This window comes from Maniola jurtina, chromosome 5 (assembly GCF_905333055.1).
Source record: "Maniola jurtina chromosome 5, ilManJurt1.1, whole genome shotgun sequence".
In the NCBI taxonomy this organism is placed as follows: Eukaryota; Metazoa; Arthropoda; class Insecta; order Lepidoptera; family Nymphalidae; genus Maniola; species Maniola jurtina.
In genome coordinates this window covers 1,444,138-1,458,938 of record NC_060033.1, presented here as the reverse complement: position 1 = coordinate 1,458,938, position 14,801 = coordinate 1,444,138, and the positions used below count along the sequence as shown (strand labels likewise).

Sequence of the window (14,801 nt, the reverse complement as noted above, 5' to 3'; positions counted from 1 at the left end):
TTAGTTCTGATTAAGTTTAGTTTAATGATGATAATCCAACTAAGCGCTATTGTCATTGAAACGTGTCGAAACCTCCGACACATGCTAAGCTTTTATCATTTAAATTGTATGTGAAGTAGGTCATAAGTGAATAGAGTTGTTCATAATGACATTTCCTGTACATACAAATAACTATTGTTACACACATGACTATTTACATAATAAATGTTATTGTTAAACGTCTGCATATTATGTATTAATATATGTATTATAAATATAATACCTTTGCACGTATATTTGCATACAATTTATTAAATAACTATTGTTAATAAACCAACTTACACATCTAATTAATTTTTTTCTTGTCATGCCATGCCTACTGGATGTATTTCCGAAGAGAACAGCCAGACTGAATCTTTTCATATAAAAATGAACAACAGTGAAATGTTATACATAATTCTATTCTATTTTTAACCCCCGACCCAAAAAGAGGGGTGTTATAAGTTTGACGTGTGTATCTGTGTATCTGTGTGTCTGTGTATCTGTGTATCTGTGTATCTGTGTATCTGTGTGTCTGTGTATCTGTGTATCTGTGTATCTGTCTGTGGCATCATAGCGCCTAAACGAATGAACCATGAATGAACCGATTTTAATTTAGTTTTTTTTGTGTGAAAGGTGGCTTGATCGAGAGTGTTCTTAGCTATAATCCAAAAAGATTGGTTCAGCCGTTTAAGAGTTATCAGCTCTTTTCTAGTTTTCTTGTTGAAAAGAAGGTTAGATAACCGTTAGGTTCTTAATATTATGTCAATTGACAAATGTCAAGCTGTCAAGATGGACGTTGCCTAAATACATAATTATTTATTTGAAAATGATGTTTTGGAAAACTCAAATACTTTGGATCGTCGGGGGTGTTATAAATTTTTAATTTACACTTGTGATCCTAAGACTCCATGGCCCCAGGGTCTTTACAATAAACGGAACAAAATGAACTTAACTCTCGTTGAGAGAGGCCTAATTGCGCCACATAGGTAGGTTTGTGGTCTATTGATAAATTGTACCTACCTAAATTACGATTGCTGGAAGTGCCTATTGCCAACTAGCGACCCGCCCCGGATTCGCACGGGTGCTATAAAGTGAAATATAGCCTATATATATTCACTCAGGAAGAATGTAGCTTTCTATTGGTGAAAGAGTTTTCAAAACCGTTCATTTCCAGAAATTACTTCCTCTACTCTTAAAACTTACGTGTAATTGTAGTGTAATGTGTAGAAGTGTAAATTAAACTACACGTCTGGCTAAACTAAGTCTTTGTTTAGATTTTTTCTATTTTTTTGACAGGCTAACTCTTGACTGCGATCTCATCTGGTGGTACAGTAGGGCGGTAACTAGCCACGGCCGAAGCCACACCAGACCAGAGCTGAACCAATTTAGAAATTGTACTTAAATTCCCATATTAATAAATTAAACAGTTACAGCCTAGTGGTTGACGTTGGCCTTCTCTTCGCGGGGCCCAGGGTTCGATTCCAAGCACACACCTCTAACTTTTCAGAATATTGTTTGCTTTAAGAATGAAGGAAAACATTGTTAGGAAATCCGCCTGCTTGAGAGTTCTCCGTAACATTCTCGAAGACTGCAAACCACCACATGGCCAGTGTGGTGGACTTTGGCCTAAGGCTTTCTCATTCTGAGAAGAGATGGAATGAAAATGAGGTATGAAACTAGAGGATGCCCGCGCCTTCACCCGCGTGGATTTCGTTTTTAAATCCCATAAGAACTCTTTGATTTTCCGGGATAAAAAGTAGCCTATGTCCTTACCCGGGATGTATCCCAAGTCTGTACCAAATTTCATTAAAATCGATTCAGCGGTTTTTCAGCGGCTGGGCCGTGAAAACGTAGCAGACGGACAGACAGACAGATGGACAGACAGACACACTTTCGCATTTATAATATTACGTATGGATGGATTGACCCTGCCAGGAATCGAACCCAAGAACTCGCGCTCTTAACACCATAGAGCTCAACCTAGCGCCAGGAAAGTCGCCAAATGAATTTTCGTGATAGCTGTATTTCAGGGTACACCTAGTTAAGATATGACAGATTTTAAAAGCATTTCAATAGTGAATAGATGTAGGTTCTTTCATGTAACCTCCCTCGGGCGATTCTTTCATACCTAGTTTAAAAAAACTCATTTATTTACTTTAAATGTTTACCTTAAAGAGAAAAGGCATTCATTTATCAAACTAGAAATCATGAATGCTAAGCGAATTTATTTAGGGATGGATAATGTATAAGTTTGTTCATCCCAAATAGTACTAACTTATCCTATCCATGAAAGTTTAAGGCTGAGATATTTTTTTTAATTTAGATACAAGCAACTTGACTGCAATTTCCCCTAGTGGTAAGTGATGATGCAGTCTAAAATGGAAGCGGGCTAACCTGGAAGGGGTATGGCAGTTTTCATTAAACACATACCCCTTTGGTTTCTACATAGCATCTTACTGGACCAGCAGTGGGCATCATTCAATTGATGATAATGATGAAATTCCTATATTAACCTTAAATATTCATGGTAATAACATCAAAGTGTTCTCAACTTTAGTGGAATGGTCATAAACCTCATAGCTAGAATTTTATTTATAAAAAAAGAAAACGAATAACTGAAACTTACGATTTCTTCATATGCTTTTCCATTGTTAACACGGATTAGATCTATCTTACACTACTTTAAAAATACTGCATTTGTCATCTTCAAAACTCTTCATAATATTGAAAAGAACATACCAAGGAGATAATGTCAAACAAATCTAATCCCTATACTGATAATCTGAGAGTTTAAATCTCCTTGGCAAATAATTGAAAGGGCATCTTATATCATGATAGGAATTTGGAGAGACTTCGCAATAGAATTTGTTGATAAGATTTGAGATAAAATATTGAATTTGTTAAGAGATTTTATTTTGGAGAGCAATTTTAGGTGGTTTCTTCTGACCCATATTTAAACTTCTTTATTTTGAACCTGCAAAAGCATAGCAGTGCCAACAGCACACCATATAAACAAAAGGAGATTAGGTAATTACTTATTGGGTACCTATTTTATTATTTGATGAATATTTTTCAGTTTCATACTATACATAAGTAAATAACTACTATAAATAATAAAATTCATAAGAATAAGAATAAGAATAAGAAGTGTTTATTTGCTAGAATATGGTATAATATACAAGTACATTGGTCTTAAACATTATGTGGAACCGCATATTCTGCCAAGCATGGCGTGCAAAATTTATTGAATTTATTTATTGTAACAAACATGTCAAATTATTACTAATTATTGCATTCACTATTTAAAATTTGTCATTCAAAAATTCATTAACATCATAATAACCTTTGTTTAATAAAAATTTAAATAAATAACATCTAAAAGAAGTAAGGCTCATTGCATAACTGTGTGACGGTAGATGGTTATGGATACGTATTGCCGCACAGTACACATTCTTTGTATATAAAGCCAATCGTTGTGCTGGTATACAAATTTTATTTTTATGTCTACTGCTCGGTTTTATTTCTGTCTTTAGTTTAAAGTATTGGGGATATTTACGGACAAATATGCAAACTTCATAAATATATAAACATGGGAGAGGCAATATTTTAAGTTTTTTGAATAAAGGCTTACAACTGTCAGTAAAATCAGCATTACAAATAGACCTAATACAACGTTTTTGCGCCTTAAAAGCTTCTTGTGCATTGGTGGAATTTCCCCAAAGTATTATTCCATATCTTAACAAAGATGAGGCATATCCATGGTAGGCCAACAGTGATGCCTCAACTGAAACTATTTGTCGAATACGACCCAAAGCATAGACATACTTATGTAATTTTGTGCATAAATTCTGAATATGTGCCTTCCAATTACAATACTTATCTATAGTAATTCCCAAAAAAACAATGTCATCTATTTCTTCAATCCTCACATCATTAAATTTAATATCAAGGTTTTGTGTTTTAGTTTTATATGTTTGAAATTGCATTATATTAGTCTTAGATATATTTACTTTTAAATTATTTATATTAAGCCAGTCTACCACATCCATTAGTGCGCCTTGTACTTCACTCTTTATATTTTGACGTTGTTTAGATTTAATTAATAGGGTAGTATCGTCAGCGAAAAGTATGCATTCGTGTTTTATAATGTCAGGGAGATCGTTTATATAAAGAAGGAAAAGTAACGGCCCTAGTACACTACCCTGCGGTACTCCGAAGATATTTTCCCTGTAGCATGAACGAAATAATGTTTTATTATTTCCCACAAAGCTACAGATTTCAACACATTGTTTTCTATCCTTTAAATATGATTTAAACCAATCTTGGGCTTGTCCTCGTATTCCGTAGCGTTCTAATTTATTGAGTAAAATATCATGGTCGACATAGTCAAATGCTTTACTCATATCAAGGTAAATTGCTATAGGAGCTACACCTGTATTAAGACTTTCTGTTACTTTTTTAACTAATTCAAAGCACGCAAGAGTTGTTGAACTATTCTTTCTGAACCCGAACTGTTCGGGTTTTAAAATATTACAAGAGGAAAGGAAGCTATGCAACTTATTAAACATGACTCTTTCTAAAATTTTAGATAATATAGGCACTAAAGTGACTGGTCGATAGTTACTTATGTCCTTTTTATCTCCCTTTTTGTAAAGTGGTTTGACTATTGAGAATTTCAGTCGTGTAGGATAATGCCCTTGGACAAGTGTCAAATTTACAATGTGGCATAACGGAGAAGCTAGTACCAGAGCAGCGTCCTTCAAAACCCTAGTGCTGATATTGTCATATCCGGTAGATGCCGTATTCTTTAATGATTTTATGATTTTATAAATATCTTGGGGATTAACAGGAGACAAAAATATAGTTTTAGAATTAAATGGTATTTCAACATTATGATTACCTTTATTTGATTTATTAGAACCATTTGTTAAATTAATATAAAAGTCATTGAATTTTTCACATATAATTTTTGGTTTCGTGTATGTATTATTATTATATTTGATCTCTGATAAATTGTTATTATTATTATTTTTATAGTTGAAATTATCCTTAATTATTTGCCAAGCAGATTTACATATATTTTTAGATTTTTGAAGCTTACTGTGGTTAACTATTCGCTGAGCGTACACTATACATTTTTTTAATATCGAAGAATAATTACGATATTTAACTTTATTCATATTTTTTAACAGTTTAGACTTTGAAAGGTGATATTTTAGATAGAGACAACGTTTTTGTATACAACACCGTTTAATGGTCCTTGTCATCCATTTATGTTTAATGGCTTTATTTGATATTCTCACTGTGATAATTGGGAAGCATAAGTCGTAAAAAAGAATAACTAATTCATAAAATTTATTAAATGCTTTTTCTGTATCCTGTTCCTCGTAAATTTCGTTAAAAGTTAAAGATGACATGGCTTCTATGAATTTTTTAATATTTTCACTACCCAGATCTCTCCTCTTTTCATACCAAAAATCATTTACGTTACGTTTCTTGCCTTTAACCCTAACTGATGCAGTTATAACCTGTGCATGTTCGTGGTCAGAGAGGCCTAAACAAAATTGTTTCGCTACAACTGATAATAAATTACTGGCTATTAAATCAATACATGTCAATTTTCTAGTTGGTGTGGTAATGTGATTAACTAAGTTATAATTCGCTAAAATGGACAATAATTCTTTTGAGTATTTAGTTTGTTTCATTATATCCATATTCCAGTCACCGCACACAATTATTTGTTTTTTTATGCCTCTAGTAATTTTTTTTAGTAATTTATTAAGTTCTTGTATAAAAATATGAGCTGATGCTGTAGGTGTTCTATATATACAAATAATAATTAAATTATAGTCAATAAGTTCAACCGCGCAACTTTCAAATTCATAACTTTTGGAATTTGTTACAGAGACGGGCATAAAATTAATATTATTTCTTAAGAGAATGCAAGAGCCTCCTCTTTTTTCCATAGTGCGTGAAAATGAACTAGCTAGTTTATAATTAGTAATTTTAATATTTGATTCTGTTCCTTTTTTTAAGAATGTTTCTGTAAAGCATAGCACATCAATATCACCAGTATCTTTTTTAATATCACTTAATGCAAAATCAATATAGTCACGTTTTGACAGTAAACCAGCTATATTTTGATGAAAGACTGTTAATTTTACTTCATAGTCATTAGGGACGAAAAAACTGTGATGTATTTGGACTATGATTTTTATTTATTTGGGAAGGAGTTAAAGTATCATTTTTCAAGCTGGTGGTTTTGGGTGTAATGCTTATTTTGCCTTCTATCTCACCTTTGTTCCTTTCATTAATCTTATTAAAATAAAAAGGGATTGTGCCTTTTTTATAAGAAATACAAGATATTTTGGTACCTTTTACTAGTGAATTGGTTTTATTGCAATGATTAATATATACTTGAGTCAATGGTTGGTCAATAAAATTTTTTTTTGTAATGCAAATAGTCAATTTCAACATTTATTTTAAAACATAGCCACGACAGAAAGTCACTCTTAATATCATGTATTCTTGAAGAAGTATTGCAATCAGAAGGAGCAATAAAATAGCAATTGTCAAAATTTTTAAGTAGCTGTCGAATATTATAGTTCAAAAAATTTTCATTAAGATATGGATTACAAGCTACACCTACTACAAAAACTTTATATTTTTTCAACTTCGTCAATGCGTTACACAATTCTGAAATAACCAAAAAGGGATTTTTGTCATTTGAACCCACCCCAAGTATGAGCACATCACTCTCCCCCAAGTCATTTATCAAATTATCACAACTATTTAATATTTGCTTACACTGTGCATTAGGTTTTATAAGCGATGAAATATTATAAATGTCGTCCTTAATTTTCTGTCTAGTATTTCTTAGTCTCACCGATAGTCCTAATAATTGGTCATCACCCAAAATCCTTATTTTGCAGTTTTGTTTTGCACTTTGACTTTCATTGCACTTGTCTGTGTTCGTCTTTAGTGGAATCGTATCATTGGTTGGGTTGGTAAGTACTGTTGCTAAGTCGGGTACAAACTTGCTGTTTTCATAACTTTTATTAGTAGATAGCTTATTTTGTTGTACTTGTGCATCATAATTTTCCATAAAAGTAGGTGACATGTTGAATGGTGTTCTTAAATTTGCAGTCAATATATATCTCCGACGTTGAGGTGTTGAAAAACATTTATACATACTTTTTGCAGGACTTTTTGATAGAGTTTCTGTGAACTGTGCATATTTGCCTTTATTTTCAATTAATTTCTGCAGATTTTCATTTTCTATTTTTAATTTCATGACATCATTTTTTACCTCATGTAATTCCAATGTTAAATTTTCTAATTGGCTTTTCAAATACCTTATATCCTCCTCATTACAAGAAAAAGACTCCTCTGATGTTTTGTTTAAGATTGTTGGTTCATGTAAGCTATCTTGCGATGACACAGAAGCAAATGATAATTCTGACTCCGATCCGTACTGTTTCTGATGTTTTCGCACAGTTACATTATCCATTGTGATTATAGTTTATTCCATCCGATAATTAATAAACATAGGTTATTATATTTTGAATAATATGAGAGCACCAAAGCGTTAAAAACAATAAACAAAGTTCCTCAGTTGGTATTGACTTCAAGTTTCGAATGTTATGCGGCAAAATTGCAATGTCGCTATGTCCACAATACTCCGAGTAGGTTTGTCGTATCGTTGCACTTAGTCGAGTTACATTGTGTATTTTTCAATTTAATAGTAATTTTTGCACATTATTACAAGCGGAAATGTTACATTAACGCTTTATTTCTGTGGTTTATTTTAATACAATCGTGTTTTTGAATGTTTTTGTTGATTTCACTGAACAAATTAATAGTTATTCCGTTAGTTTGCGGATGACATGTCCGATGATATTGTTTTCGTCACTATTAAACATTTTCACTCATTATTGGGCTTCACAAACACTATCTATGATAAATATAACTAATTATTATTGCACTGCGTTATAAAACTTGATAAATTGCGACTTTAAATCATATTTATTTAATAAAAATACGGATAGAATACTGCTCAGCCAACCAGTGTTGCCAGTGATATGAGCAATATGTACATATTATAATTAACTATACATGATATACTTATAACTAGATGATTCCTGCGACTCCATTTACATTGCTTAAGGTTTTGAGAAAATCTCCCTTTGATATTCCAGAATAAAAATTAGTCTATGTTCGTCTCCCAGATGCAAGCTATATAATATACTTAATTTGGTAAAAATTGGTAAGCAGATGGGCTGTCAAAAGGTAATAAACTAAAATACAGACACTTTTGCATTTATGCAGATTTTATAGTATTAGTATGGTTAATCTAGCACATAAGTCATGAGACATTTTCAAAGTTCTGCAAGTATTTAAAAAAGTAAGTATTTAAAATATTTTTTTGCTTCAATAAAATGTCATTGTGTAAATAACAGTTACTAAGGTCACTGAGCAGGTTTTGTATACAATTTGCCTGCCTTGATTTAAACCCTACACAACTTGTTATACAACAACAACCAACAAGGTTATTTTTAGGAAGGATTTAACACCTTCACACTATCTGTCTAATAGGATTATTACATAAATCGCTGAACAGATCTTAACAAAAGCCATAGAGATCACATGCATTTTTGTGATGGACATAACAAAGAATTATTAAGTAAATAGCGGGTACATACCACTACTAAGATATAGTCCCATTGTGACCAACAAAATCATTATAATTGTGGTATGTAACCATTATTTACATTATATCATGTTGTTAAACCACAAAATAAGCCTAAAATCTTTTTATTTCAGGAAAATAAAAGGATTCACCACAAGTCCAAACTAAGGAAGTAGCTGGCATTAGTTCTAATAAGTATTTTAAAGTGCTTTATTAAAAGTTAGAATAGAAAAATATCTGAACTTTAACATGTTATTATAAGTAACTAAGTACGTAATTTAAGTACTTTATTTTAGTTACCTACTAAAATGTATCTAGGCCTTCAAAACATCAACCAAGTCACATTTAAGTATTACTTATCGAATTAAATTCTCAAATAATTGCTTTTACATGTGTCAACTAGGCACATGACAACTGATAAGCCTTATCAGCTATGTCTCATTAGAATATAATATGTATATGAGATACTTGTGTCATTTGAAACAACAGATAAAAACAAGAAAAAAATTCTAACTACCCTCAAATACAAAAAAAATAGTTATATTTTCCAAATAAGTACAGTATAAATTATATCGTAAACAGCTACGTGGAGTCGAAAATATAATATATAGAGAAGCTATTTTCGCTTATATTTTGCTTTCAAGTTTCACCTGGCAAACAAAAATTCATTCAAGTATGAAAATATTTAAAAATAGCAACGACCCTTCGTCCCCCGACGACCTTAACGTCTAGGTAAGCGTTCAATCGAATGCAATCAATGATAAAATTGCAATCGCTTGAACGGGTTTACAAGCATTGCGAAATACCTATGTAGTATGTAGGTATCTGGTACTTTACAATTTATTTTCTGAATAAATTAAGCCAAAAAATAATTTTATGCACAAGTACGTTGCAGGCAAATTCTTCTCCGTGGGTAATATTTGCTATTTATAAAGAAAACCCCTAAAATATCGCATCGCATGGGTAAAATGCATCCCCTCCCTAAAATATCGAGGTTTAGGAAAACTGAATTTCCTTGTAAAAAGCGATGTACATAGCAGAAAGCATTATACGATATTGTAAATAAGAAATAAGACTGTAAAACTCACCCCATTGTTTCTTTTCCCACTGTCATTTAAACACAATAAATTAGAAAATATCCTACTTCATAATTCCGATTTTTTTCAACACAGCTGTCAAGCAGCGGTTTCACCATAAACTAAAGAGCTAAGTGATGTTGCCATTATCAATAATATCAGTCTGGTCATCTGGGGTTCTTCTATTCTCTATTACCACATTACATTGTCAATTTTTAAAAAGATAGATAAGTTGTTTCTTTAATTATTATTAAAAATTTATCTTTATGTACAATTAAATAGGTACTCACTGTCTGATAATAACTTAAATATGGTGCTGCCAGCACGCTGCCATCTGTTGTCATTAAGCGAATTAATATATTTTTTCTATTGGACACTAGATGGCGCTAAAATTATAGTGTGGCTACTGATCACTAGATGTCACTAATTTATAAGTAATTACTTGAATGATTGTCTCTATGAGTAGGTACTTAAAACAGTTTAGTTTCAAAAATAAGTATTATGTAGGTTAGAAGAACGAAAAGTTACTAATGCTATTTAAGTATCATTCGAAAATATTCCTGGATGCTTGAGAATTTAAACGGAGATTGACGCATATTCTACGCTAGATAGAAAAGGTATGCGTCAAACTCTATAATATGAGTTCTTATCTTTTTTAACCCCCGACCCAAAAAGTGTGGTGTTATAAGTTTGACGTGCGTATCTGTGTATCTGTGTATCTGTCTGTGGCATCGTAGCGCCTAAACGAATGAACCGATTTTAATTTAGTTTTTTTTTGTTTGAAAGGTGGCTTGATCGAGAGTGTTCTTAGCTATCATCCAAGAAAATCGGTTCAGCCGTTTGAAAGTTATCAGGTTTTTTCTAGTTACTGTAACCTTCACTTGTCGGGGCTGTTATAAATTTTTTATTTACACTTGTTTTCTCTAGAAAATGCCCTGATATAGGTTGGTAGGTAGGTAGGTAGGTAGGTAGGTACCTATTTTATATTTTCAGGTTCCAAATATTAGGTATATTTTGGCTGAAAAATCTGGGCCCGAATAATTATTATAAGAGAATGCAAATGTCCCTAAAGTAGAGCGTGTTGGTAGACCTACCTACTTACTTATTTAGTGAGAGTGAAAGTTTTTGTTGCTGGTGTTCGGTTGTTACATAAAAAAAATGCCGTAGATCTTGTACGATTTATTATTGCCCATGCTATCTTAATCTAGCTTGTATTTGTACTGTCACATGAGTAGAGTCATGGTACTATTCCATGTCATGGTGCTATTCCATTAGGCTTCTCTTCTTCTTCTTTTCTTGTTTGGGGACTTTTTGTAGAGCCAGCCAATGCACTTCACCAGTGTTGAGTAGCTTGCAAGCACAGTTGTCTAAAGCTTGCTATTCGCACAACGCACACCTCCCGCAAACCCTTGACCCTAAATTCCCTGTAATATGTATAGGCAAGCCGGGACAATTTCCTATATTGTCCCTGTAACAGGCTGTCAGGAGCGCAAGACCTTCCTAGCTCCTTAGATCTCCGTCATACGGCGGTGTAGCGCGATTGGAGCAATTTGAGGCTTATTGCGCTTATTTGCTGCAATCACATTAAGCCGGAGATGATGCTGCCTAAGGCGAAGCGCACCTGCCTAGAAGGTGCCTATTAACTCTATTACTTAATTTTTTATATTTTCCTAAGGGGTTTTCGATAATACTAGCGCCATTCTGAACATACGTGTGTTCCGCGGGATGCGTACTCCCACATTCAAGACACATACTTCTCTCTAACAAACAGATCACTTATTTATCTATGCTTTAACGACCAGAAGAAGGTGGCGGGGAGCGGGTGGATGAGGAAGGCGGAGGACCGTGTTTGGTGGCGCGCTCTTGGAAAGGCCTACGTCCAGCAGTGGGCGCATACAGGCTGATGGAATGGAGTGGAATGGAACCAGAGTTCACACTGAACGGCAGGCATGTGTCACTGTTTAGAGAAAAATCCTAAATTGCCCCTTCCACCGTGCGACTCAGATTGCCCCTGCGACAAGCGATCCTTGTGAGCCAGGAACTAAAAAAAAAAGATTGATGAATTGAGAACCTCCTCCTTTTTTGAAGTCGGTTTATAAACGAAAATTGCTACTTTACAAGAATCTTTTTTACATTGTAATTTTTAACCTTGTATTTTTTACCAAATAAAGATATTATATAATTTTAATGGTTATATTAGTGAGCAATTCCACAAATTAAGAGGATTTTTTACCATTCCCGTACTTCCTGCTGTTTCTTTGTAAAATTAACATAATATGATTGAAATGTATAGTAGAATCATAAAAAATAAAAAACATAAATCAAGTAGGCAAAATAAATTGAACCATGTACCTACTCGTACCTATTCCTTAATCCATACTCCAGGGCGAAAGTGTACCTACCCGTCTGTCTATCTGCTAAATTTTCACAGTCCCTTCTGTAACCATTTTTAGGGTTCCTTACCTTAAAATTAAAAACGGAACCTACAGGTTGGAACATCCCGTACGAAAAAAAATTGAGTTCATGAACAAATAATTAATTAGTATTTTAAACTTTCAAAGCAAGACGGACAACAAAATGATCCTAAAAGAGTTCCTTTTTTCCTTTTGACGTACGGAACCCTAAAAAAGAAGCTTATTGCAAGTAATACATATAGATAATATACAATTCAATACATTTGAACATCTAGATTCGCAGCGTGAAGGAAAACAAAAATTGGCAGTGGCGGCCGCGGCTGGCAGGGAAAACCGCGGCAGGTAGGAAGTGCAATGCCACTTCACTTGACGTGTACGGATTGCTAAATTGTACAAATAATTGTTATTGTTCAATATTTTACTGCTTGTTTCCACAACGGAAACCCAGTGTATTGACTGGAGGATCAGAGAGGTTCAATTTCCTATCGGCATACCTAATCGCGTGAATTCGATAACAAAATTACTTACCTACCCGTATTTGTGGTTAGGTACATCACAAAAACAAATTAACATTTGTGTTCATGAACTAAATAATTAGTATTTTCAATTTTCAAAGACATTTCACCGCGTTTAATAGCCTCATCGGGTGACAGAAGGGCTGGCTCATTTTTTGCGCAACGGATCAGCCTGGCTGTCCAACGCGGAAATGCAGCCAGTATTCTTGGCACCATTCCACGCGGGCATGATTTGTATAGTAATTAGATAAGGCTAGCTTTAAGTTTTATTGTAATATTTTCAATAAAAAAAAAAAATTTTCAAAGTAAGATAACTACCAAGTGTAAGATACCAAGTGAGGTATCATTTGAAGGGGCTTTACCTGTACATTCTAAAGCAGTTTTTTTAAAATGATTTATCGTTCAAAATGATGAAAGAAATATCCAAGCACGGAACCCTCGGTGCAAGAGTCTGACTCGCACTTGGCCGGTTATTTTTATTTTATTTATCTACTTATATCAACAACTTCCATACAATTACTATGACTATAAAATACACAATAATGCACTCCAGTATGGTTGTCCATTGCAAGTGCACTCATGAACGAAAATAACCTAACATAGTCAATAGAATGCACATTTTTTTTTAATTTTGTTTTTTGTAACAACAGAAAGTACAACATTTTACTAATAAAACAGCTTTCTTGATTTAAGTTCACTTCCTCTTCATCCGTGCAAAGGAGGAGGTGAATTGTAGGTCAAGAACGCTTCGAAGTTGTCATCATTATTCATTTGGATATCTTCGGCAAAAAGATTATTGTTGTCGAAATAAGATGTTTATCGACAACGCTTCCTCATTTCCTCGCAGAATTCTGAATTGATGTTGATTGTCGACCTTTTACAAGCCTTGACACTAGATTCGTGATGCGAATAGGTAGATAAGTAGGTACCTACGTATCAACTATAAATTGATAGTATGCAGGCCCAAACGCCTCAAAAAATGCATTTAATAATATTATTATCGTCGTATAAGTTCTAACCCCACGCACCTACTTAGGTAGGTAGTCTTTAAGTAGGTACCTAACTTTACAGGAGAGTTCGCGGGGAGAGTAGGAGCAGGTAGGATACGGCCATTTTGTGGAGTTAATGATAGGTATTAACTGATTCTGAACGCAACTAAATTTTAGAGTTTTTGCATCTTTTTTTAGGGTTCCGTACCCAAAGGGTGCCAATCGGACCCTACTACTGACTGCTGCCCGCGTGAGAAAGAATCCGGACCGCGTGGCAAGTGGGGTTCTGCGTTTTCGTGCATGCCTGCCTCACAAAGGGGAGAAAGACACAAAGAGACAAGGACTGAGTTATACAACTTGTAGGGAGTCAAGAAAACGCCCTCGGGAACCACGCCAAGAGCTAGTAAGTACCTAAGCCGGGCTCTCCCGCGATTCGGCCCATATAACCGAGTGTTTAATAGGACGATGGGAGGTGGTGGGTTGTCCGTCCATCCATCCACCTGTCGGTCTGTCAGCGGGCTGTATCTCGTGAACCGTACCCTACCCGTAGAGAGTTGAAATTTTGCACAGAATGTGTATTTTCTATTATTGCTTTAAAAGAAGATGATTATCACAGCCGCTTCCAACTTCCTCGCTGATGATATCGACCTTTAGCGAGCCTTGACACTCGTCGTGATGTGAATACGATGAAATACAACAAATAGATTGTAATGCCTCTTGATGGAGCGCTTCATTCGATTGAAAATATTTGTAAAACTGTCTGACTGTCAGATTCCTATTGAGTAAGCAAATTGCTTTTATGCTGCGACCTCTATAATATTACAAGAATATTACATTGTAACTAAATAATTTGTAAATACATATCAAAAATATATTTAAAACACTATCATAAAAATTATAAAAATAAATGCCATACCATTACCTAGTATACTACGCAGTATATGGTCAGAGTAACCTTAGGACGTCCGCCTCCTAATAGGAAGTCGGCGGTTCGATCCCTGGCACGCTAACTTTTCGGAGTTATAACGGTGAAGGAATACATCGTGAGGAAACCTACATACCTTAGAGTTCTCCATAATGTTCTCAAAGATGTGTGA

The 14,801-nt window shown here is 34.0% G+C and overlaps 2 protein-coding genes across 3 annotated transcripts in view; both read right to left on the bottom strand.

Moving 5' to 3' along the window:
• LOC123865472 (homer protein homolog 2) overlaps nucleotides 1-9,913 on the bottom strand; it is a 43,234-nt gene extending 33,321 nt beyond the window's left edge. For both annotated transcript variants that reach the window (XM_045906520.1, XM_045906521.1), the window contains exon 1: nucleotides 9,799-9,913. In XM_045906520.1, coding sequence (XP_045762476.1) covers nucleotides 9,799-9,824 — 26 coding nt within the window. In that variant the 5' untranslated portion in view covers nucleotides 9,825-9,913. The remainder of the gene's footprint in view (nucleotides 1-9,798) is intronic.
• Nucleotides 4,059-5,987, bottom strand: LOC123865461. The gene is made up of 2 exons (XM_045906507.1): nucleotides 4,579-5,987; nucleotides 4,059-4,106 (listed from the first exon to the last, which is right to left on the bottom strand). The coding sequence occupies exons 1-2, from the start codon at nucleotides 5,985-5,987 to the stop codon at nucleotides 4,094-4,096; spliced, it is 1,422 nt and encodes a 473-aa protein (XP_045762463.1). The 3' UTR covers nucleotides 4,059-4,093.
• Nucleotides 9,914-14,801: the final 4,888 nt, after the last annotated feature.